Source organism: Schistocerca gregaria, chromosome 9, assembly GCF_023897955.1.
Source record: "Schistocerca gregaria isolate iqSchGreg1 chromosome 9, iqSchGreg1.2, whole genome shotgun sequence".
In the NCBI taxonomy this organism is placed as follows: domain Eukaryota; kingdom Metazoa; phylum Arthropoda; class Insecta; order Orthoptera; family Acrididae; genus Schistocerca; species Schistocerca gregaria.
Window position 1 is genome coordinate 73,154,555 of NC_064928.1, and position 24,424 is coordinate 73,178,978.

Sequence of the window (24,424 nt, forward strand, 5' to 3'; positions counted from 1 at the left end):
CCTAAGAATTTGGTGCAGCATACCCTTTATATTTGCAGACTGCCATGTATAATAGGTATCCCTCTGTGGGAATTTTGTGAAATGTGAAATGTGTTTTATTCATCTCATAATGTACACAATTTCCTGCTATACAGGAGGCATGTCAAGGTGTTGGACTGTCATTGTAGGAGATCGATCACCATGTTAAGAAAAAGGAGATGGTAATTTGGATGGCGAGGTGAACTGCGAATGTGTGAAGTATAATTTGCCAGCAATAGTTGCCACCAGAGCTGAAATGGAGGAAAACCAGCTGCCACAAGGAAGCTGTTCACGGGGCTCATTTGGAAGGCTCTCATCACAAGCCAAATTCCACAGTGGTGGACAGAGTCCATCAGATGCAGTGAGGAGGGTGACGCTGGACCACACACCACATTTCTGCTGTCAATACGGAATTGTACGAGGGCTTTGTACAGCTGCAGCAGTGTACAATGATCAGGACCCCAGTTGGTGTAGCTCAAGCAACGAATAATATTGAGGTGCCACCAGCATGTGTCCTTAAGCTGACAAAGATGGGAAAGCCAAGTTAAGTGGGCATTGAATACCAGTCCCAAAAAGCAGAAATTCTCCACTACTTCTAGTAGTTGGTCATCAAGGTAAAGTTCTGGATGGGGACAACTCAGAAGTGCATGAGACAAGTTTTGGTGACTGAAAACTGAAAGCCTTGAGTGAGAGCCCACAACTGCACCTTCCATATAGCTCCCTGCAGCCAGCATTCAGCCACAACAATAGAAGAGGGCAGAAGGAAATACAAAAATAATTAGCATATAAGAGGAGATAGACTGACAATCCTGTTGCTAATGTGAGACCATTGATGGCAGAAACCTACAGGACCCCATTCTCTTGTATATGTGCTGCACTGTGGGATGCACCAACATGAACTCTGAAAGTGCAGGGTGACAAAAAGTTCTATATAAAGATCAGGAACGGGCCCTGGAGACCCCACTCAACGCAAAGTAGTGAAGATGTGGTGTCAACAAATGGTATGATAGGCCTTTGTCAGGTCGAAAAAGAACGCAATAAGGTGTTGTCAGTGGGCAAAGGCCAATCAAGTGGCAGATTCCAGGTGCACTAAGTTGTCGATGGTGAAGCGTGCTTGGTGAAAACTGTTCTGTCACAGAGCCAGAAGGTCCCAAGATCCAAGAAGCCAACACAACCACAGGCTCACCATATGTTTGAGTAGCTTGCACAGAACATTAGTTAGGCTAATAGGATGATAGCTATCAACATGTAGTGGGTTCTTACCAGGCTTTAGTAGTGGGACAATGATACTTTTCTACTATTGTGATTGGAATTCACCATCGCTCCAGATTCAGTTGAAGACGGCAATGAGGTGGCTCTGGGAATCCACTGACAAATGTTTCAGATTATATGTTTTAAACATATTAACAGAGATGTTTTGTGTTAGTGCTCAGTGAGACAAAAGCCTCACTTTATTTGCCTGTACTTCCTTAATGTTCATTCACATGATAGATGTCACTAAATGAAGATTTCTCTCTCTCTCTCTCTCTCTCTCTCTTTCTCTCTCTCTCTCTCTCTCTCTCTCTCTCTCTCTCTCTCTCTCTCTTTCTTGCTTTGAATGTGCAGGTGTGCACCCCCCCCCCCCCCCCCTCCATCCCTCACAAACACACACACATTTTCAACATTATTTTCTAATGAATCATTCAACTATTTTATTCAAAGTATATATTTTCTCCTAACACTTGTGTGACCTGTCAAATGCATGTGTAACATTCCAGTCCTGCACATTATATGCTTCCGTATTAATAATTAACAAGAGTCACTTCTAACTCCACATTTTATTTTTATCTCTTCCACCTCATCCAAGGACTGCTCAAAAAGTATTAAAAACTACAGTTTTGATACATATTAAGTTTACCTTTTCCTACAGCTTTATTGTTTTTCCTCATTCGTCATTTTTCCTGAGGAAAAGGTTATTACGAATTGTGAGACTACTGTTTGCAATCAGATTGTATCTTCCCTTATAGTAGTGACACATTCTATGGATAGTAGCATACTTGTGAATATCTTTTGTACAAAACTAACATCATCATCATTTCCTTTGGGCTTTGTCCCGCTTCGATGTGGGGTTGGAGATGTTGCTATGGATTTGGTGATGTTAGTGTCTGAGGGCGGCCGGATGCCCTTCCTGCCACCCCGTACCCCCTGGGATGGAATTAGTATACCCCAGCTGTCTGCATTGAGTATAAGCCATGAAATAGTGTGAACCTTTTCAAATGTCTACAACTATGGCAGGTTGGGGGGTAGGGGGGGCAGCCTGGTATTCGCCTAGTGGGATATGGAAAACCACCAAAAAACCATATCCACGATGGCTGGCACACCAGTCCTTGTTGGTAATCCACCAGGCAGATTCAAGCTGGAGCCGGCGCACCTACCCGAGTCCAGGAAGCAGCACATTAGCACTCTCGGCTAACCTGGCTGGTCTTCTATGAAACCAACATATTGCCTTTAATTCACACTCCCACTAAATGAGAGTGATGCCAAAGCAATAAAGGATATCACATGTAAGACTGATGCTATTTACAACAATGTTTTACTACCAAAAAGTATATAATGTACATTTGCACTACAAAATAAATTACTTATAAATCTATTGACCTAAATATTATTTACAAATGGAGTTTACACTCTCACTACAGACATCCTTACACATAAATGTTTAAAAATCTGGGGGTGGTGGACTTGGTGCCTGCTTCCTTACTATGTCAGATTCATCTGAAAAAAAAAGAAGTCTACATTTAAACATACCAGAGGAAAAGTCAGCTGTGAAAACTAATAACTTTTGGAGCAAAATCTGCAGTACAAGAGAGGAAATATTAGCTGTGAAAGCAAGATAGTGCCACTTTCATATGTGTCTATCCTCAGTACTACAGATTCCTCTTCCTTAAAGTACTGGCTAGCAATTTTGTCTTAACATATACACTTAGCAAGGCAATTACAATAATTTTTAATCAGTTATTTTTCATCAGATAGTGTACTTTAATTTTATAACTACAAAGTTAAGAGATAAAATATTGTAGTATAACACAATTTTCTATGTTGTTACTAACACTGTTCTTCCAAAGAAGTGCTTAAATCATTGGATGCAGGGGTGAAGTATGTATCAGTGAAAATACAAGCAATCCAAGGAAGGTGACATGCTTGTCATTACAACCGAGCTGTCAGCTGGGACCATCAGGAACAGGCACAGCTGGTAGTTAAAGGCTATGAGGTAGAGCTGCCCCATAAGATAGATTATTTTTTGATAAGATATTGCTGGAAGTTCATGACAAATTTAAGCTATGTGCCAGACCTTTGTATTTTGTGTGTAAGTGATCCACTGACCGAGGTATCCAAACACGACTCACAACACAATGATAATATTATAAAAAGGGTGAGATTGCTACTCACCCTATAGAGGAAATCTTGAGGCATAGACAGGTACAAGAAAAAGACTGCTAAAAATGTGAGCTTTTGGCCAAAAGGCTTTCTTCTATAGTAGAGAACACACAGCCATTCAAACAAGCACAACTCATACGCAGGTGGCCACAGACGTGGATCATGTGTGTGAAGTTGTACTTTGCATGAATGTGTTGTTTACTTAAAGAAGAAGACTTTTTGGCCAAAAGCTCAGATGCTTAGCTGTCATTTTGTTGTGCCTATCTGTGCCTCAACATCCCTTCAAGGAAGTGTGTTGTATATTAACAATTTGGGAGAAAATATTAATAGTAACCTCAGACATCTTGCATATGAGAAATACAGTCCGAAAAAAGCAGCACAAATATTTAGTCAGAGCTTGATGAGATTCCTCAGTGGTTCAGACTGGTAGCTTATCTGTAACTTATCGTAAGTACACAAAAATGTAAGTTCCAGAGTCAGTAGTTTTGGAATCAGTCAGTTCATTTAATTACATTGTAGTAACAATTCATAAGGATATTAAATGGAAAGATCACACAGGCTTATTTGTAGAAAGGGGATTTCTCACAAAACACTTGTGTAACCCATTTTAGAATACTGTTCAAGTGTTTGGGACCCATACAAAATGTAACTAACATGGAACATTGAATGTACACACCAGAAGGGTAATATGAATGGCTAAAGGCTTGTTTGACCTATGGGACGACATCATTGAGATGTTGAAAAAACTGAATAGAATAAATTACAACTTCTGCATATTGCTCCCGTAGCCATAGCAAAACCAACGACTAGTTGTATTGTGCACAGGGGTGTTTAACAAATCATTATACCAATGCTTCATGCAGGAATGGATCAGTGAAAGCCCTAATATGTGACTACTGTCTTGTAAGATCGGCATCACTGACAACATCTCATGTTATCTAAATCTACATCTACATCTATACTCTGTAAAACACAATGATCTGGATGGCAAATGGTACATCCTATTGTACCAGCCATTAGGGTTTCTTCCCATTCCACTCATGTGTGGAGCACGGGAAGAATGATTGTTTGAATATCTCTGCATGTAGTAATTATTCTAATCTTATCCTCATGATACCTATGTTGTGAGTGATATGTAGGTGATTGTAGTGTATTCCCAGTGTCACTTAAAGCTGGTTACTGAAACTTCGCTGGTCAACCTTTTCAGGATAGTTTACATCTATCTTCAAGACTTCTCCAGTTAGTTCCTTCAGCATCTCTGTGACACTCTCCCATGTATCAAACAAACCTGTGACCTTTTTAAGGATGTCCATCCTATTGCACGAATGAGGGACTGCAGCTGATGATATACATGAGAAAAAGTACCACCACAGCTTTATCTTGAGTATGACTGTATTGTCTCACATGACTAGTTTCAGTGGCACATTATCGCTATCCTCAGGCCCTACCACTGCCAAAAGATTATTAGATTTCCTTGACACATTTATTGTGGAGTCCTTGTTACTAGTGCATGTGGACTAGCTTTCCTCAGGAGTCTCTACTCGACACTGTGTTAGAGACCAAACAGTAATGTGCCACCGGAACTAGTTGTGTGAGACGAAAAATCATTATAAAGATATAGCTGGTACATTTTCTCATGTAAACCTGTGAACATTCATGTTGGCCTTCTCTGTATGTGTTCAACATCTCCTGTTAGTCCCCTATGGTATATGTCCCACACACTACAGCAATATTCTAGAACCAGTCAAATGATTGATTTTTAAGCAGTCTCTTTTGTAGACTCATTACACTTTTTAAAAAAAAAGGCTCTGAGCACTATGGGACTTAACATCTATGGTCATCAGTCCCCTAGAACTTAGAACTACTTAAGCCTAACCAACCTAACGACATCACACAACACCCAGTCATCACGAGGCAGAGAAAATCCCTGACCCCGCCAGGAATCGAATCCAGGGAACCCGGGCGTGGGAAGCGAGAACGCTACCGCACGACCATGAGCTGCGGACATTATACTTCTCCAGTAGTCTACCAATGAACCAAAGTCTACCACCTGCTTCACTCTTCATGGAGCTTATGTGATTGTTCCATTTCATATGTCTTTCAAAGTGTTATACCCAGGTATTTGTAGGAGTTGGCTGAGTCCAACAGTGACTCATTGATTTTATAGTCATAGGACACTATGTTTTTTTTTATGTGCACTATTTAAAATTTCTGAACATTTAAATCAGTCTTTGCATCAATTTTAAATCTTATCAAGATATGACTAAATATTTATACAGCTTCTTTCAGATGGTACTTCCCTATAGATAACTGCATCATCTGCAAAAAGCTTGGGGTTACTATTAATACTGTCTGCAAGGTCATTAATATACAACGTGAACAACAAGGGTCCCAACACACTTCCCTGGGGCACATCTGAATTTACTTCTACATCTGATGACGACTCTTTGACCAAGATAACATGCTGCATCCTCCCTAACAAAAAGGCCTCAATTTCACTTGATACCTCACATGATTCTACTTTTGTCAATAATGATAGGTGCGATACTGAGTCAAATGCTTTTTAGAAATCAATAACTACTGCATCTATGTGACTGCCTCAATCCAAAGCTATCAGTATGCCATGTGAGAAAAGTGGGACTTGGGTTTCACTTGACTGATGTTTCTGGAATGCATGCTGGTTGGCACTGAGAAGGTCATCCTGTTTGAAATACCTCACTGTGTTTGAGCTCAGAATATGTTCTAAGATTCTACAACAGATTGATGTCAGGGATGTGGGATGGGAGTTTTGTAGATCACTTCTACTAGCTTTCTGGAAAAAAAGCAAACAATGGAAAATACGGCATGGAAGGTAACAATATTATGAAAAGGGAAGTTGCTATTCACCATATAGCACAGATGCTGAGTCGCAGATAGGCACAACAAAAGACTGTCACAAATAAGCTTGCGGCCAGCAAAACCTTAATCAAAAATAGACAACAGACAGAAGATTATTTGTGACAGTCTTTTTATTGTGCCTATTTGCAACTCTCTTGTAGGTATGGCCATTGCTTTTTTCCAAGAACTGGGCATGGTTATTTCTTTGAGGGACCTAAAATAGATTGTAGTTAAAGAAGGGCTAACTCAGCTGCAAATTCAGCATAGCGTCTGACAAGGATTTCATTGGGCTCTGGAGTTTTGTTCAGTTTAACGATTTCAGCTGTTTCTCAACACCTCTGACACAAATACTTATTTTATTCATCCTTTCAGTGGATTAAATTGGGCAATTCTCATGGATTTTCCTTTGTAAAGGAATATTTGAAAATGGAGTTACACATTTCATCTTGTGCTTTGCTACCTCAATTTCAGTCTCAGTCTCATTTGCTAGGGACTGATGCCACTAACAGCCTTTACATAAAACCATAATTTCTTTGGGTTCTGTGAAATATAATTTGACAATAATCTGCTACAGTAGTCACTGAAGTGACCATGCATTGATCTCTTGACAGCTAAATGCATTTAATTTAGCATCTCTCCACATATAGCCCCATGCTTTATTTTATACCCATTATGCAGTAATGCCTATTTCTTTAGAGGTTTCTTTAGAGTGAGTGCATACCATGGAGGTTCTTTACCATTATAAGCTGTTCTTCTGGGTACATATCTATCCAGTGCATAGTCAACTATTCTTTTAAACCAGCCAGAGTTCCTGTACAAGCTCCTGCCCTGTGCTGCCGCAAATGTCATGTTCCTCTCTCAGATAAGAGGATACTGAATCTTATCTAGTTTACTAAACATGTATATTTTTCTGCATGTTTTAGTTGTCCTTTGTACTTTGGTAACCATTGTTTCCACAACCATGTCATGGTCACTGATACCAGTTTTGGGGTGGACATCCTCAAAGATGTCATGTCTATTTGTTGCTATTAGATACAGTACATTCCCATTATGAGTGGGCATCCTAACTACCTGTTCCAGATAATTTTCAGAGAAGGCATTTAGTAATAATTCACAGGATGTCTATCTCTCACAAGGTAAGTGCCCAGCCTTGAATGGCTGAAACTGAATCAAGAAAATTTTAAAATATTGATATGTGTTTTTTTCTACCATCCACAAATACAGTTTATCTGTAAAATTCTGCATTTGTGTACAATCATTGTCTGTTAACAGACAGTCACTTATGACCAGCAGATTTGGAGATCATAAATGAGGTATTATTGGACAAAGAGGCTAATCATTTCTTTGAAACAATTATGTTAACAAAATCAGTACTTACAGAGTGATATTACCCTAAATAAATATTACTGTGTTGTTACAGTCTTTCTATAATTTATAAACGCATGATCATTTCTCATAATATGGAAAATTTCTGGCACAAGGAAAACAATTTAGGAGTAAAGGAGGTCATTCTTTGAGGAGCAGAAGTGCTGAGTCGTCGACAGGGATACACAAAATGGAAAGAAAACTTGCTAGTTTTTGTAATAAATCATTTTTCAAGCTAGAGGACAAGTACACACATACATACATACACACAATACTCTCTCTCTCTCTCTCTCTCTCTCTCTCTCTCTCTCTCTCTCTCTCTCCTAAGTTCACATACCTTTGACTTTACACTGTGCTGGTCAGACAATACTGGGATTGCATTTTGGCACATTAATTGTGGAGCAGGAGGGGCCAGGATAGTAGAAGAGAAAGGCAGGAGGAAGGAAGAGGTTGGGTAGCTATCAGCTCAGATCAAGGTAGCAGGTTTTTTGGTAGGCGCACAGGCTAGGCATGTAATACATGTATATAGGAGCCAGGGGGGTGTAGCGTATGATGAATGTAACAAGGAGATGTGGATTGGGTGGGAGTGACAGGACAGAGGAAGGAGAAACTTGTTGGGTAGACAGTGTGAAGACAGTGGGTTAGTGGAGACTGAAACTAGCAGAGTTATGGGAGCAACGGATGTGTTAAAGGATAGCTCTGATCTATTTAGCTCAAGAAAGCTGGTGTTGGAGCCAAAGATACAGATGGACTGGGCCACAAAGCAGCCATTGAGCTCGAGTATGTTCAGCCCAGCTGCAGGTAATGTCACTGGATAGTCAGTTTTGTTGTTGGCCACAGGTTGAAAGTGACCATTCATTGTAATGGATAGCTACACAGGGACACACCCCTCGTCATTCTGTTATCACGCTGGATGGCAATAACTGAACCGTACTCTTTGCCAGGGCTACAATTATGTATCACTCCTGGAAATGAGGAACATCCTGCCACAATCCTTGCCAACCTACACATCGTGGCCCAACACTATGACACACCCAGTCCCAACCTCTTGCTAGAGTGGTCATATTCCTTTGGAAAGCTCAGGTGCAGGACCTGCCCAACCAACCAATCCAGCAGTTCCTGTTCCAGTCTGCCACAGGCTTCTCTTATTCCACCAGAAGCAGTGAAGCCTGTGAAAGCAATATCATCTACCATCATCTACCCAGCTTTTTATGTTAGTATAACCAACCAGCTGTCCATTAAATTGCATGGCCACCACCAAACTATGGCCAAGAACAAAATTGACCACCCAGTGGCACAACATGCGACTAACCATAACATGCTCAAGTTCAATGGCTGCTTCACAAACCAGACTATCTGGATCCTTACCTCTACTACCTGCTTTTCTTAATTATGCAGGTGGGAGTTGTCTTTGTAACTCATCCTGCCCTCCCATATCCCATCTGGTGTTGCTTTCCATTAACTCACTGTCTGCACACTCTCTGCCCAGCTGTTTCTCCTCCCTCTGTCCTGCAACCCCCACCCAATCCATACCTACATGCTATCTTCATTGTACACCACACCCATCCAGCTCCACTGCCTGTATATCAAATGCCTAGTCCATGCACCTGCCAGTCCTTCCTCCTGCATTCCTAGCCAGCAAACCCACTGCAACCCTCCGAGCAGTTAGCTATCCACACCCAGGCCCTTATCTTTTCTCCCACCTCTCCCTCCCTCTACCTACCTCACCTGACACATCCACTTCTTCGGCCTAGTCCACCCGCAGAAATTCCAGCTTGCACAGTGTAATGGCAAAGGTGTGTGTGTGTGTGTGTGTGTGTGTGTGTTGTATTCTAGCTTAATAAAAGATTTACGCCAAAAGGTAGCAAGTTTTCTTTCTCTTTTATGTGTGCCTCCTTTCAATGACTCAATGCTTCTGTTATTTAGTGAATGGTCTCCTTTAGTCCTAAATTATTTAAAATATGACAAATAACACAGAATCAGCAGTTTACAATAACACAATGCACAACTGATGATTTTTACAAAATTTGTCATTTTCCCGATTCCTATGCAAAAATGTTTTAAAACTGAAAGCAGTAGTTTTCCAATATTAGTAACATATGGTAACTGATACTTAATGTTAAAATTGGATCTTGACTCTGTTCTCAAGGCTAAAGCTCACACATGGTCTTAAAGTCCATATTTCCTGCATAAAAGAACTGATACCCTATGATGTGATACTAAGAGTTTATTTTTTGCTGTGTAATATTTCCTGATCTTTTTTTCTCATTATTAGTTGTGAAAATGACCAGGTCAAAATACATCATAATAGAAGCAAAACAATACAAATAAACAGGAGAATACTGTACATGTATGTACTTCAGATGGGTTGATTTTGTGTTCTTTACATCACTAAATCTCCTTGCTTGAATTTGTAAATACTACAGGAGGTCAAGACTAGCAGTTCTACTGTCAATGTGGCATTTACACAGCTCTGATTTTGCTTGACACTATGCAGGGACTGCTTTTCAGGAAATAGATTTTAACTGAATTCATACTACAGCAGAGCCTCATAACAATCAGTCTGAATAGTTCATTTACAAACACCATATATTTAAACTTTTTTAAAAAATTTACATGGAGTAGACTGTTAACAAATAAGATATAAAATGATACTACAGTAAGATATAAAATCTACTAGGAATATATTCTTTTAATGCCTCAGTGTATTGACAGGTTTCTACAGCCAATGTTAACCACAAACTCACAGCTTCCATTAGTCCACAAATGCGAATGTGGTGTTGTAATTGATAGCTTCTCACAAAGCCTAACTATGGTTTTCTTATTTTCATATGAATATAAAGGTGCTGAATGACTACATATTTAATGAGTGGTCACTGTCTTTAAATGGTAATTTACAAAAAATGGCATCACAAAACCAGACTTACCTGTGGACTGGGGTAAAAAAAATGAAGAAATACTCTCTTTATTCCAGGGTTGTGCATCCTGAACAGTTTGTGTTTGCAGTCCATCTTCTTGACCCTGAGACAAACCACATGGAATTTGTAAGTCACTCTGGTCACTTAACACATTCCTGCAGTAACTTCCTTATTAACCAAATGAAACTGTTGAATCAGAAGCCATATTCAGAGCTGTGGTGCATGCAAACACTCAGTGTGTTCATAAAAACTGATTGTCAACAATGAGAGAACTGTAGAAATAAATGGATGGCATTCAAATAGAAAATTACAAATAATAACTAATTTCATTCAGTGGTTATCACTGACTGGAAGTAGGTGGCTGGGCAAACGGAGATCATACTTACGTTAGCGAAACACCACAGTTTTTGGAGAAAAAAGTACAACAAATAATTTCAAATTGTTATCATAAGATCAAAAGAAATACATTCATGTTGAAACACTAATAATCCAATAAAAGTTTACTTACAGAGTTTCCAGAACCATATTTATATATGTGGTGTCTGTCCTTTCAGACATTACACATATAAATATGTATTTAAGAACACCTTGATAGTGAAGTAATATCTTCTATGCAGATACACTTACTCATCTGAATCCTTACAAAATTCAGCTGAATATCTGAGAGAAAATAGGAGCTATGGGCAGCTATGGGCATCTGTAGTGTGCAGCATGTGGGAATCAGAACTGGTCAGGAAGCATGCTTGGATGGCTGAGGCAGTTAAGGTAACTGTTGTGTGTGTGTGTGTGTATGTGTGTGTGTGTGTGTGTGTGTGTGTGTGTTGGGGCTTATGGGTGCTCAACATCGAGGTCATCAACGCCCTGACACACATTAAAGGGAACAATTGGGCACAGACCTAATAAAACTGAAACACACCTGCAAAGAAAGCAGGAAAAGAAGGAAAATGTGACATAAGAAAGTAGAACGTTAGGAAAGGGAAAATGTAGCAACAAGAATGCCACATTAAATTGTCACTGGCTGCCCACTTACATAAAATATGGGCAAGCTTGTCGCACAGTGAGAAAATTAAGATCATCTCCCTAAAATCTTTGTAAAAACATTTGACATGGCACAGAACTTTAAAACTTTAACCACATTCGTCCGAGTGTTGCCTAAAAGAGATGACAGGTGCGCTGGCAAGTCAGCGGCGGCCTGCTGGTCAGAAAATAAAACGCAATGCAATAAAACGTGGTGCACAGTGACCTGGATGCCGCAAGCACCACACATCGGAGGGTCCTCTCGCCGGAGCAGGAAGCCATGCGTCATAGGGCTGTGGCCTATCTGAAGCCGAGTGAGGAGAACCTCATCCCATCAATGGGGCTGAGAGGAAGTACACCACACATGTGTTGTGGGCTCGACTATACGGAGCTTATTGTCAGTCACTTCCAGCCACTCATCCTCCCACAGACGCATGACTCGTGAGCTCAACACCGAGGTGAGTGCGTGCAAGGGGATAGCACACTGAGATACTTGTGGGGCGAGACACGCCTTCTTGGCTGCAAGACCTGCCCTTTCATTCCCAGCAATGCCAACATGGCTCGGAACCTAGCAGAAAGCCACCACCTTCACCAATCTCTGTAGATGGAGGAGGGCATCCTGGATGGTCTGGACTATTTTATCTGCTGGACACAAACGTTGCAAAGAGTGAAGGGCACTTAGTGAATCAGAACAGACAAGAAATTTAGGACAGGAAGAATCTCTCATCTGCTCTAGTGCCTGCAAGACCACAGACAATTCTGCATCAAAGACAGTAAAAGTCTGAGGGAGTCTGACCTTGAGGACATGATCCAAAAAAACAACTGAGCAACCAACGAAATCCCCTTGTTTCAACCCATCCGTAAAAACAGCTTTAAATTGATGGTGCTCAGATAAAATGGCAGAAAATAATGGCAGAAAATGCTACATTAAAAACGGTGGCAGGAGCGCAATCTCTCTTGTACTGCAATAAATCTAAAATCAGTCTGGGCCTCTTCAGTAAGCATTGTGGAAGGAGTTAAAACCCAGGATTTGAGGTTGTACAGACTCCACTCTGAGGGACTCTAGCACATGTTGCATACGGATCCCAAACGGCCACGTAGCCCGAGGACGATGGGAAAAAAAGGTGGTCCAGAGGTGGATGAGGAACAAGATGGTGAGCAGGCAAGGTGGGAGCTGCAAGAAACTTACAAGCCTGGCGCACCAGCAGGAGCTGCCACCGGATGGTAAGTGGTGGTTCCCCAGCCTCAGCACCGAGGCTGGGTAAGGGACTGGTCTGATAAGCACCGGTGGCCAGTCGAATCCCAGCATGGTGGACAGCGTCAAGGATCTGCAAATAAGACGGCCTCACTGACCCATACACTGTGCACCCATAGTCCAGCCGTGAACGCACAAAAGCTTGATAAAACTGAAGGAGTTGCACCCTGTCCGCTCCCCAAAGCACTTGAGGATGTTCAATGTCTTCAGGGTTCCATCTTTGCAGCCCACTCCTCTAACCGCCACACTGTTAGCTGCAACTGACGGCTCACGGTTGCAACACTGGAGGAGGAACAGGAAACAGCAAAGTCGTCCACAAATAAGGAGCACTGTACTGGACTCCTCACTGTAGACGTTATACTGTTGATGGCTATGGCAAAGAGGGTAACGCTTAAAACACTTCCCTGGGGGACACCATTCTCGTGCTCAAAGTGATCAGACAGTGTGTTACCAACGCGGGTCCGAAAAAACTGCTGAGACAGGAAAGACCGAATGAAAATGGGGAGGTGGCCACGAAAGCCCCATTGATGCAGTTGTGCAAGAATAGTGTCTCCAAGTAGTATCATATGCCTTACTGATATCAAAGAAGATACCGATACAGTGATGCTGACAGAGGAAAGCCTGCTGAATAGCCGCCTCTACGAGGGTCAGGTTGTGAACCATGGACCAAAATTTTCGGAATCCACACTGAGAGCAGCTAAGGAGCTCTCTAGTCTCTAACAGCCAGACCAGACAACGGTTAACCATCCATTCCAGGGTCTTTCTGACACAGCTTGTCACAGCAATACTATGATAACTACTGGGACATGTGCGGTCCTTTCCTGGTTTGAGGAGAGGGATGAGGAATGCCTCCCTCCATGAGATTGGGAACACTCCTGTCTGCCATATGAGATGAAAACATTCGAGGAGGATTTCCTTTGACCCCGCTGGCAGATGTCAAAGCATGGAGTACCAGATACTGTCGTAACCTGGTGCAGTGTCAGAAGTCTCAGTAAGTGATGATTCAAGTTCCCACATGGAGAAAGGGGAGTCGTAGGCCTCAGAACTGCTCGACCGAAATTCCGAGTTTGCTCTTTCAACAGTCGCACGGTAGTGTCGAAATGATGGCAGTACTTTGTGCAAAATGCTCTGCTAGCATCTGAGCAATGGCTCTGGGTGTTGTTTGGAGGCATCCCTGGTTCAGGACCACAGCTATTGGTAAACGGCTGCATTTACCGTGAATCCTCTGGATGGCTTCCCATACTTTTTTGGAACAAGTGGAATGGTTGATGGAGTCCAGGAACTCCTGCCACGACCTTTTCTTGCTGTCCTTAATGACATGGCGTGCCCTGGTTCTCGCGATTCAAAAGGCAGAAAGATTGACCGCTGTTGGGTGGCATTTAAATCATCGAAGAGCCACACGCCTGTCCTGGATGCCTGAATGGCACTCTTCTGTCCACCAAGGCACAAGGCGCCGCTTAAGAGGGCCAGAAGACTTTGGTATGGACAGGTCAGCAGCATGCTGGATCACAAGTGTGATGTGATCCACCCATTCCTATATTCTGTGGTGGCATTCAAAGACAGCCAACCGACTGAACAGTGGCCAGTTAGCCCTGCCAATCATCCATGATGGTGGCCTCTTCTCCAGAAATACACCATCCAAGAGATGAATGTGGATGGAGAAGTGATCGCTGGAATGAAGGTCGTCAGGACCTCCCAGTGAACAGAGTCGGTAAGGGTTGGAAAGCAGAAAGATAGGTCAATGGCTGAGAATGACCCAGTAGCAGCAGAGAAATGAGTCGGAGTACCAGTGTTGAGGATGCACAACACTTGAGATGTTAAGAGGGTCTGCAAAACTCGACCTCGAGTGCAAAGAGAAATGGAGCCCCACAGGGCATGATGGGCATTGAAGTCACTCACGAGGAGAAATGGGCAGGGGACTTGTGTGATAAGATCTGTGAGAGCCTCTAAATTCACTGCATCCAGAGGAGGTAAATAAAGGGAGCAAACGGTAAGCCTCTGACGTGAATGAATTTAAACTGCAACTGCTTGCAGGTCAGTATCCAGGGGGAGAGCAGAGGAGTGGTGGTCATTATTGACAATCACGGTGACTCCGCCTTTGGCCCTTTCCCCAGTCAGGTCATCTTTGCGATATAACGTATAGCCCCATAGTACAGGAGCATCAGATGGTTTTAAATGCATTTCTTGTAAACACAGGCACAGGGGGCGTTGCCGTGCTAGGAGGTTCAGTTCCTCCACATGTACCTGGAATCCATTCTTGTTACACTGTATAATAGGAGCCATCTATCAGGGTGGGAGTACCTTCATCCTCACTTTCTGTTGGGGAGGAGAGCCCACAACAGGTGGGACTCAGTTTTGGGGCAAGATGATTCTCCCAGTCTGAAATCAACCTCCATCGCCTCTGAAGAGGAGTCGAGAGAGATGCCAGAGAGAATGACATCAACATCAGCAGACCGTAAAACTTCAGTCTCCTCCAGCGGACGAGTCTTTGTGTTTGGCTTTGGCTTAGATGTTTTGGCCTGAGGTGGCATTGGAGCCAAAACCTCAGAAGCAGTAGGGGGTGTAGCAGTGCTGGGCAGTGCACAAGACTGGACCCGGGAAGGCGCAGGAAGGTCCACAATGTCAGCTACCACGGCCTGGTCAGAAGGCATGGGGGAGCAGCAGGCTTCACAGGAACGACAGCAGCACACGTACATTGACAAACGCAGGTGCTTGTGCTGACAATAGCAACCTCCGTTTGTGTAGTGGCATCAGTTTTCAAGACTGGCTGTTTCAGAATGGAAGTAAAGGAGACAGTGAACATGGGCAGCTTCATGGACTTGTACAGTTTCTTTATCTCACCATACAGGATGCGTTTTGTGGTTTTAAGCTCCTGGATCTTCCATTCCTCAAGGAAAACTCTGCATTCCCTACTCCATACAGAGTGATCCCCCGAGCAGTTGACACACTTGGGAGGAGAGGAGCAACCAACTCCCTCATGGGTGGCATTACCACATATCCTGCAAGTGGATTCCCCTCTACAGCTGAGAGTAGTGTGTCCAAAGTGTTGACATTTAAAACACCGCATGGGGTTGGGGTAGGACGTAGGAAACCTGCCTTCACATGCTCTGGCAATTTGGGGCTGTTGAACGTAAGGATAAATAAGTCAGACTTCATGAGAGCACCATCCACCCATTTCATAATGTGTTGTACATCGACAATTCCTTCCTGGGACCATTCAGCCTTCATTTCATCTTGGGAAATGTCAACGAGATCTCTGCAAGTCACAACACCCTTGCTGTAGTTCAAGGTGTTGTGAAATTCAGTCTCTATTGTAAACTCTCCAAGAAATTGTGCTTTCTGAAGGTTCTGGACTTGCTGGAAGCTAGATGTTTCAAACAAAAAGGTGCCATTTCACAAGCGCTTGACAGATTTTAAGGTGCCAGCAATGACTTCTAAGCCTTTCTGTATACAAAATGGTGATACTTTATCGAAACTTCCCTCCTTGCTTTTAATTATGAGAAACACATTCTGCAAAGCAGTTTGCATTCTGTTACTAGCAACTGAATCAGGAGGACTGGCTACACGAGCCCTCTTGTTGGACTGGGTGCTAGAATCCACCAGTGGTTCAAAAAAATGATCCACCCTTTCCGTTGGGAGGAGAATAATAAAAGTTCGAGGTTTCCATCTCGGTCCCACGAGCAGCTAGGGAAATAGGAGTCCACCTAGACAGAGCCCCGTATGCCTAGGTAAGCCTTATACAACTGAGGTGCGGATGTTTGCCCAGAGGTTGCCCGCTAACGACTGTTCCACCTCAACAGCCATGCATCTCATCAGCATGCAGCACACCTTGAGTTTGAGGGGTTGTTTATAGAGGTTTATTCCATCCTCACGATCCGGGCGGTCGAGCCGAGATTCCCATTCCCTGAGACACACAACATTCCACATCACTGAAGTGTGCCCAGAGCTTACGGTGATAGGGGACTCGCGGCACTTACCATTCCCCAGCTCGGGAACCCTGGGGTCGCCAAGCCTGTACCCGACAAATGAATCTGAGCCCCTGGGGGCAAAGGTAACTGTTCTAGAGATGTGGAGCATCCAAGTTTGAATCTCAGTTTGATACAAAGTTTTACATGTCACTGTTGCATTTAATGCAATGCCCGTATGCAGCTGAGATAGGAAAATGACTCATTTATTTCCAGAACCAGTATTAAGTGAACAATCTAGAAATATTTTTCATTCCCCTTCATATCAATTCTACAAGGACCATGAAGACAAAGTTACACCATTTTCAGCATGCACAGAGTCATTTAAGCAGTCATTCTTCTCATGCTCCATATGTGACTGAAATGGGAATAAACCTCATCATGTGGAACCATGCTTAGTACCCTCACTCATACACTTCACAGTAATTTTGTGAGTATATACGTACATCAGTGCAGATTTATGTCATTATACTGTTAAGAAGCAAGTGAAACCAATTGAGAATGTGCGTAGCAGATATTGAAATGTTGTGTATAAGTTTGTGATGATACTTGCACAAAAATATACCCCAAAATTAATATTAGTTTTTTAAACAGAGGGTTAACAGACTAATGAGAAGTCAGATGGCAGTGGTTCTGCTTCCATCAACATCAACATCATTTTATGCTTTCTTAGGTAATCAAAATCCAGCAATAATTACTGTTCCTCATTATTTAATTTTATGTTTGTCATACCTTGTGAATTCACAGTGTTCATTGTGTTGTTGTTGTGGTCTTCAGTCCTGAGACTGGTTTGATGCAGCTCTCCATGCTACTCTATCCTGTGCAAGCTTCTTCATCTCCCAGTACTTACTGCAACCTACGTCCTTCTGAATCTGCTTAGTGTATTCACCTCTTGGTCTCCCTCTATGATTTTTACCCTCCACACTGACCTCCAATACTAAATTGATAATCCCTTGATGCCTCAGAACATGTCCTACCAACCGATCCCTTCTTCTAGTCAAGTTGTACCACAAACTTCTCTTCTCCCCAATTCTATTCAATACTTCCTCATTAGTTATGTGATCTACCCATCTAATCTTCAGAATTCTTCTGTAGCATCACATATCAGAAGCTTCTATTCTCTTCTTGTCCAAACTATTTATCGTCCATGTTTCACTTCCATACATGGCTACACTCCATAGAAATACTTTCAAAAATGACTTCCTGACACTTAAATCTATACTCAATGTTAACAAATTTCTTTTCTTGAGAAATGCTTTCCTTGCCATTGCCAGTCTACATTTTATATCCTCTCTACTTTGACTGTCATCAGCTATTTTGCTCCCCAAATAGCTAAACTCCTTTACTACTGCAAGTGTCTCATTTCCTAATCTAAATCCCTCAGCATCACCCAACTTAATTCGACTAAATTCCATTATCCTCGTTTTGCTTTTGTTGATGTTAATCTTGTATCCTCGTTTCAAGACACTGTCCATTCCATTCAACTGCTCTTCCAAGTCCTTTGCTGTCTCTGGCAGAATTACAATGTCATCAGCGCACCTGAAAGTTTTTATTTCTTCTCCATGGATTTTAATACCTACTCTGAATTTTTCTTTTGTTTCCTTTACTGCTTGCTCAATATACAGATTGAATAACATCGAGGAGACGATACAACCCTGTCTCACTTCCTTTCCAACCGCTGCTTCCCTTTCATGTCCCTCGACTCTTATAACTGCCATCTGGTTTCTGTACAAATTGTAAATTGTTTTTGCTCCCTGTATTTTACCCCTGCCACCTTTAGAATTTGAAAGATAGTATTCCAGTCAACATTGTCAAAAGCTTTCCCTAAGTCTACAAATGCTAGAAATGTAGGTTTGCCCTTCCTTAATCTTTCTTCTAAGATAAGTTGTAAGGTCAGTGTTGCCTCATGTGTTCCAATATTTCTATGGAATGCAAACTGATCTTCCCTGAGGTCGGCTTCTACTAGTTTTTCCATTCATCTGTAAAGAATTCGCGTTAGTATTTTGCAGCTGTGGCTTATTAAACTGATTGTTCAGTAATTTTCACATTCACAACAGTGTTCATAGGAACACTAAAACTGCTTTTTGTTTTTCCTACAGTTTACTGCTTCACACGCATTTCTGTTTGTCAAAACCAGCATATAGACCAACACAAACAGTTTGCTTTCTGCAGATGGTGTAACTGACAGTTTCACATGCTGTCTGCTTGACATACATCTATCACAGTGGATAACAATGAGAAGCAACATAGTGACTGCATGTATTAGACTGTGCTGTAATTACATAAATGTATATACTTGTCCCACAAATATGACTAGCATAACACAAATAAAATAAATGTTTTCAATATATATTGATTATTAAATTTTGGAGCCACAGTTTCTTTTCCTTTAGCAAAAGTAATAAAGGAACAGGAGGGAAGGTGCCATCAGAACATAGTGATTCAGCCTACAGAAAACCTGCCTGTCTTTTGCCCTAAGAGGATGATCTCGATTCTTCAAATTCAATGTGCAGAATTTGGCTAAGCCTCTTACTGCTAGTTGTATTAAGACTTCATTTATGTAAATGTAAATGCAAGTGATTTATCTCAAAATGTACAATGTTCAAATTTTCTGATTTGCTGTACAGGAGACACATAAAGTTTAAAAAGAAACATAAGTGCCTTTTGTATGCAAAAAATGAAACAGAGAAAAATATAAGAAGTATTCAAATGAAAAGGTACAAAAATGTCCTAACAACCAAAGCAGATGAAATTTTCATATGACACTTTGAAATAACATAGTGAGCCATCTAGGGACACAAAGCATGTGTTGTCACCTCCCACTAAAACATTCAAAGCTGTGATCTCAGCAGACAAGTTGATGCTCACCATCTTTTTTCGAAGTCTGAGGTCTGATACTCTTCAAATTGCTGAAGCACGGAAAAACCTTTAATAGTTATGGTTACAGTGAGATCCTGAGTAGCATAAGCAAGTCTGCAAAGAGCAAATGCCTGCCTGGGCTGCTCATGGAGGGTGATTCTGCTCCAAGATAACATGCATCCATTGGCCTTCAAGGTCACACTAAATGTAGTGGCCAAGTTTAAGGGGGAGCAGCTTAAGCATCTGCCCCACAGCCTGGACATGTTGTCCCATGACTTTCATGTGTTTAGTCCACTAAAAAGACATCTAAAAGGAAAATAATTCAACTGGGACAATGAACTGAAGGACACAGAGGAGAGCTGGATCCTGTCACAGCCACAGGAATTCTGGGAGGGAATCCTCCGATTTGTGAAACGGTGGGACAATTGTGCTCAGGCCTCTAGTGATTACTTTCAAATAAAGACTTCAGTTACACCCACAGCATTTTTCTGGACCTTTTTCTTTTACATACCCCTCATGAAATATGAAGAAATGACAAATTTGACATTATTTAGGCTACTTATATTTCTACATTGCTATTTATAGTTCTAGTTTGTAATGCAACAGGAAGTTAATAATACAATAAAACATAATTATTTAATTTTTTTGTTTATCTTAAAAAGTTTTAAGGTTAATTTAACTGCAAAAAATGCAGTATCATGTGCCATGGAGTCCTAGCTGGTAGAGTACTAGACTCTGGCCCTGGAGGACTCGGGTTGAGACTCGAATAGGAGCAGTCATGGGCTTGTGCCATAGACTTCACCTCTTACCTTAAGCACAATATAATTTTTAAATGTATTTACAAATGTATTTTTTGTTCAAATTGTCAAACTGCCTTCCATGAATTTTTCTATTGAGTAATTGGACATATATTATCAAAAGATTGTAGAGCCACCATTTCAGTGAGTCAAGCACCATATTAAATATATTTCTTCTGTCACTTTATTATAATCTTTAGTCCTGTATGTAGTACTTTACACACATAAAGTTTTATCTGTGTGTTAGAAGTTTGAAATGGTAATTTTCAGCTGTATGATGATTGACGATTTTTCTTTATGTGGAGCCCGAGTCATATAAAACTTACAGAGAGATGTAACTGTCATTTGACTGTATGATATGCTTTATTAGACAATTCAGAATTCAGCTTTAGGCCATTATTGAGTGTTACAAATGTCAAATATCATTTGATTTATGTTCCTCAGGGTTGTAAGAGTCAAATGGCATCAAAAGGGAGCAGTAGTCAAGAAGGGAATGAAAGATTATTGTAGACTACCCACAATGTTCTTCAATGTGCACATTGAGCAAGCAATAAAGAAAACAAGGAGAAATTTGGAAAAGGAAAAGAAGTTCGGAGGCAACAAATAAAAACTTTACAATTTGCCAATACATTGTAATTCTGTGAGAGAGAGACACAGAGAGAGAAATGGAGGAGCACGAAATGAGGAGTGACTGTATGCTGTAATATATCTGATTCAGCCAGAGAAATATGTAGTGTACAATACCTTTTTATCAATATTTGGTATTTCATAGTCAAAAGCTTGCCTCTTAGGGACTTTAGTATTTCGGTGTACTGCTGTGTTGTGGCATAACATTTTTAAGAAAAATATATAAGCAAGTTTCTGCTTTATTCACAAATTTTATTACATGAATGTTGAATTAATAATGTAAGGTAAAACATGCAGTATCTACATTCTTATTTCTTCAAAGCCATGTAAATGAACATTTAATAAATTAACATAAGATTCTCTGAAGAAAACTAGAATGTGTATTATCAGCTGCAATTAAAAAAATAACCATTATGTGTGGGTTAGTGTTAAAGTCCATTGTGTGTGCAAAATCTTTCATGACCAACATAAAGAGAGTCAAAAGTAGGAAACTATATTTCTTTTAGAAAGTAAATTCTATGAAAAGATTATAGAGTTTTAACTATTGTTGGAAATACTAAATTATTTGTCACATGAGAAATTTTGAAAATTGTATATTGTCTGCACAGTGAAATTAATTGTAAATGATTTTTATGACAAAGAGATGAAATATACTAGCTCTTTGGATCCAAGTTTATCTCAAGGTGTTTATTACAGTTGACTATGAGGAGCAGTAAACTACATAAATGGGAAATGTTGTCTGATTCAGCATAAACCCAAGTATCAACATCATAATATTAAAGGTAAGAATCTTATTTTTATGTTATGTACAGTACACATACAATCCAGAGAAATGATTGAAGCATTCAGTTGGGAAATACTAGGGCATTCAGCTTATTCTCCACACTAGGCTTCACCCAGTTATCAACTATTTGTATCACTGGGGCACGCTCTTGTTGAATAATGCTTCAATTTGTATGAAAATGTACGAAAATAACTTCCTGACTTGTTCACTTCAAAATAACTGTTTTCTTGGCATGACATCCATAGCTGCTGGAGAGGTGGAAGAAATGTATACATAGCAATGGAGATTATTTTCAATAAAATATTGTTTATTAGTTTCAAACAACAGATGGGTAATTATTGCAACCAAATTCTGGTTTCATACTTCTACACCTGGTATTCATGAGTCCATTCACCCACAAAGCACATTTCTCCTCCCACACTTCATGACATTGTGTGTGTGTGTGTGTGTGTGTGTGTGTGTGTGTGTGTGTGTGTGTGTGTGTGTGGGTGGGTGGGGGGGAGGGGGGCATCAATTAGAACTCATGGTTACATTTAGTGTTTCTGTAGGCTAAATCGACCAGTTCCAGCTGCATTGCACAGGCTGTATTCCATGCGCTATTGCTATTTCTTTGGTAGGAAGGTGATCAATGTTCTTTTTCAACAGGAAAATACATGTCCACCTATGGCTACTGTGATGCAATGTGCTCTTCATGCTGTATAGCAAATACCTTTTCCAGCAAGATCAGCAGATCCCTTGCCAAATAAACACCTATGGGACATGACACAGTGGGAACTTACTCCGGGCCTGTAAAAACCATTGTCAAATTGCAACAAAAGAGGCAAGATGCTTGCGACATTCTATTGCAGAATACCTTTTGGCATCTTTATGATTGATTGAATATGGTAATACATCCCTGCATTGCCACCAGAGGGGGTACACTGTATACTGATGTGAATGTTTGAGCAGCCTTTATTGTGATGCGGGTAGTATCTTTCTTTTTAGCATCATATACTCCTATAATGATGGAGTACCTGTCACCTCACTTGCCAGTAAAATGATCTTGTCCTTGAGTGTGTTGCATTTCTTTCCTTCTTCTGAGAGCGTAGGTAAACTGGCAACCTGGTACTATAAGAGAAGGCATGTCACAGATTGTTTTTCTTTTTTTCAGACTATATGTTTATTTCCTAATAAAAAAATGTAAAGTCTGTGGTGCTAGCCCATGACTGGGTTATTGGTATCTCTGTCAGTACAGTGATTTTCAAGAGCAGATTTAAATTTCATGGTGAAAGGATGTCAATGATAAAATTTATTGATGACAGAAGAATTAGAGTATGTGCTGAATGGAATGCACAGTCTAGATTTATAGAATATGGTTGGAAAGTAAAGAGAAGGAAGTAGCAGAAATGAGGATAGTGAGAAACATAAGATCAGAATTGGGGAGCATGAAGTAGACAAAATTAAGGAATTCTGCTCCCTAGGCAGCAAAGTAACCCATGATAGACAAAGCAAGGAGGACATAAAAAGCAGACTAGCACTGGCATAAAGGGCATCACTGGCTGATAGAAGTCTACTAGCAAAAAAAAAAAAAGACTTTAATTTGAGGAAGAAATTTCTGAGGCTGTACACTGGGGGCACAGCATTGTATGGTAGTGAAACATGGACTAAGGGAAACCCAGAAGCAAAGCATTTGAGATGTGGTGCTGAGGAAGAATGCTGAAAAATTAGGTGCACTGTTAAGGTAAGGAATGTGGAGATTCTCTGCAGAATCAATGAGGAAAGGAATATATGAAAAACACTGACAAGAAGAAGGGATAGTACAATATGAAGTCTTAACAGACTTCATGGAATAACTTCCATGGTACTAGAGGGAGATGTAGAGGGTAAAAACTGTAAAGGAAGACAGAGATAGGAATACTTGCAACAAATAACTGAGTATGTAGGTTGCAAGTGCTACTCTGAGGTGAAAAGATTGGCACAGGAGAGGAATTCATTGTGGGCCACATCAAACCAGCCAATAGACTGACAACTAAAAAAAATGTAGCCATTCTCCACTGTGTTATTAGCAGGGTGCAGGTGGTGAGTCAAGCATCCTGGCCACCTTTCACATCTGGAAAAGATCCCTAGGACTCATTTGTTATCAGACTGAGTGGACCTGTGGTAGTCCCATAAGGATTGGAATGAGGAAAGTATATCTGCTCCTAACTGGAACTGAGCCTGGAACCCCCATAGCCAGAGTCTAGTGCTCTACCCAGTAGACCATATTGGCCACTTCTTCCCCTAATACAGATCATTAAAGTAATTTAGAAGTGAGTATCATAATTTGTGAGTAGATTAGACCTATTCAGTGGCTATTATGTATAGGTTGACTCATTTCACATCGCTGAAGGCAATCCTTCATGGCTGGAGTTATGGAACATGATGTGTGAATGAATGAATGAAAAACTGAGTTACAGACAGGCAGAATGAAAAGGCTGTTACAGTCTTTGATATGCGCTTTCATCTATTCTTGGTGGTCATATGTATGTGTATGTGTGTGTATGTAT

General features: G+C 41.0%; 1 protein-coding gene across 1 annotated transcript in view; it reads right to left on the reverse strand.

The window, feature by feature from the left end:
* Positions 1 to 2,626: 2,626 nt before the first annotated feature.
* Positions 2,627 to 24,424, reverse strand: part of LOC126291430 (uncharacterized) — a 127,350-nt gene continuing 105,552 nt past the window's right edge. Inside the window, exons 13-14 of the mRNA XM_049984945.1 lie at positions 10,605 to 10,698; positions 2,627 to 2,772 (exon numbers count right to left, since the gene is read on the reverse strand). Coding sequence (XP_049840902.1) covers positions 2,717 to 2,772; positions 10,605 to 10,698 — 150 coding nt within the window. The 3' untranslated portion in view covers positions 2,627 to 2,716. The remainder of the gene's footprint in view (positions 2,773 to 10,604; positions 10,699 to 24,424) is intronic.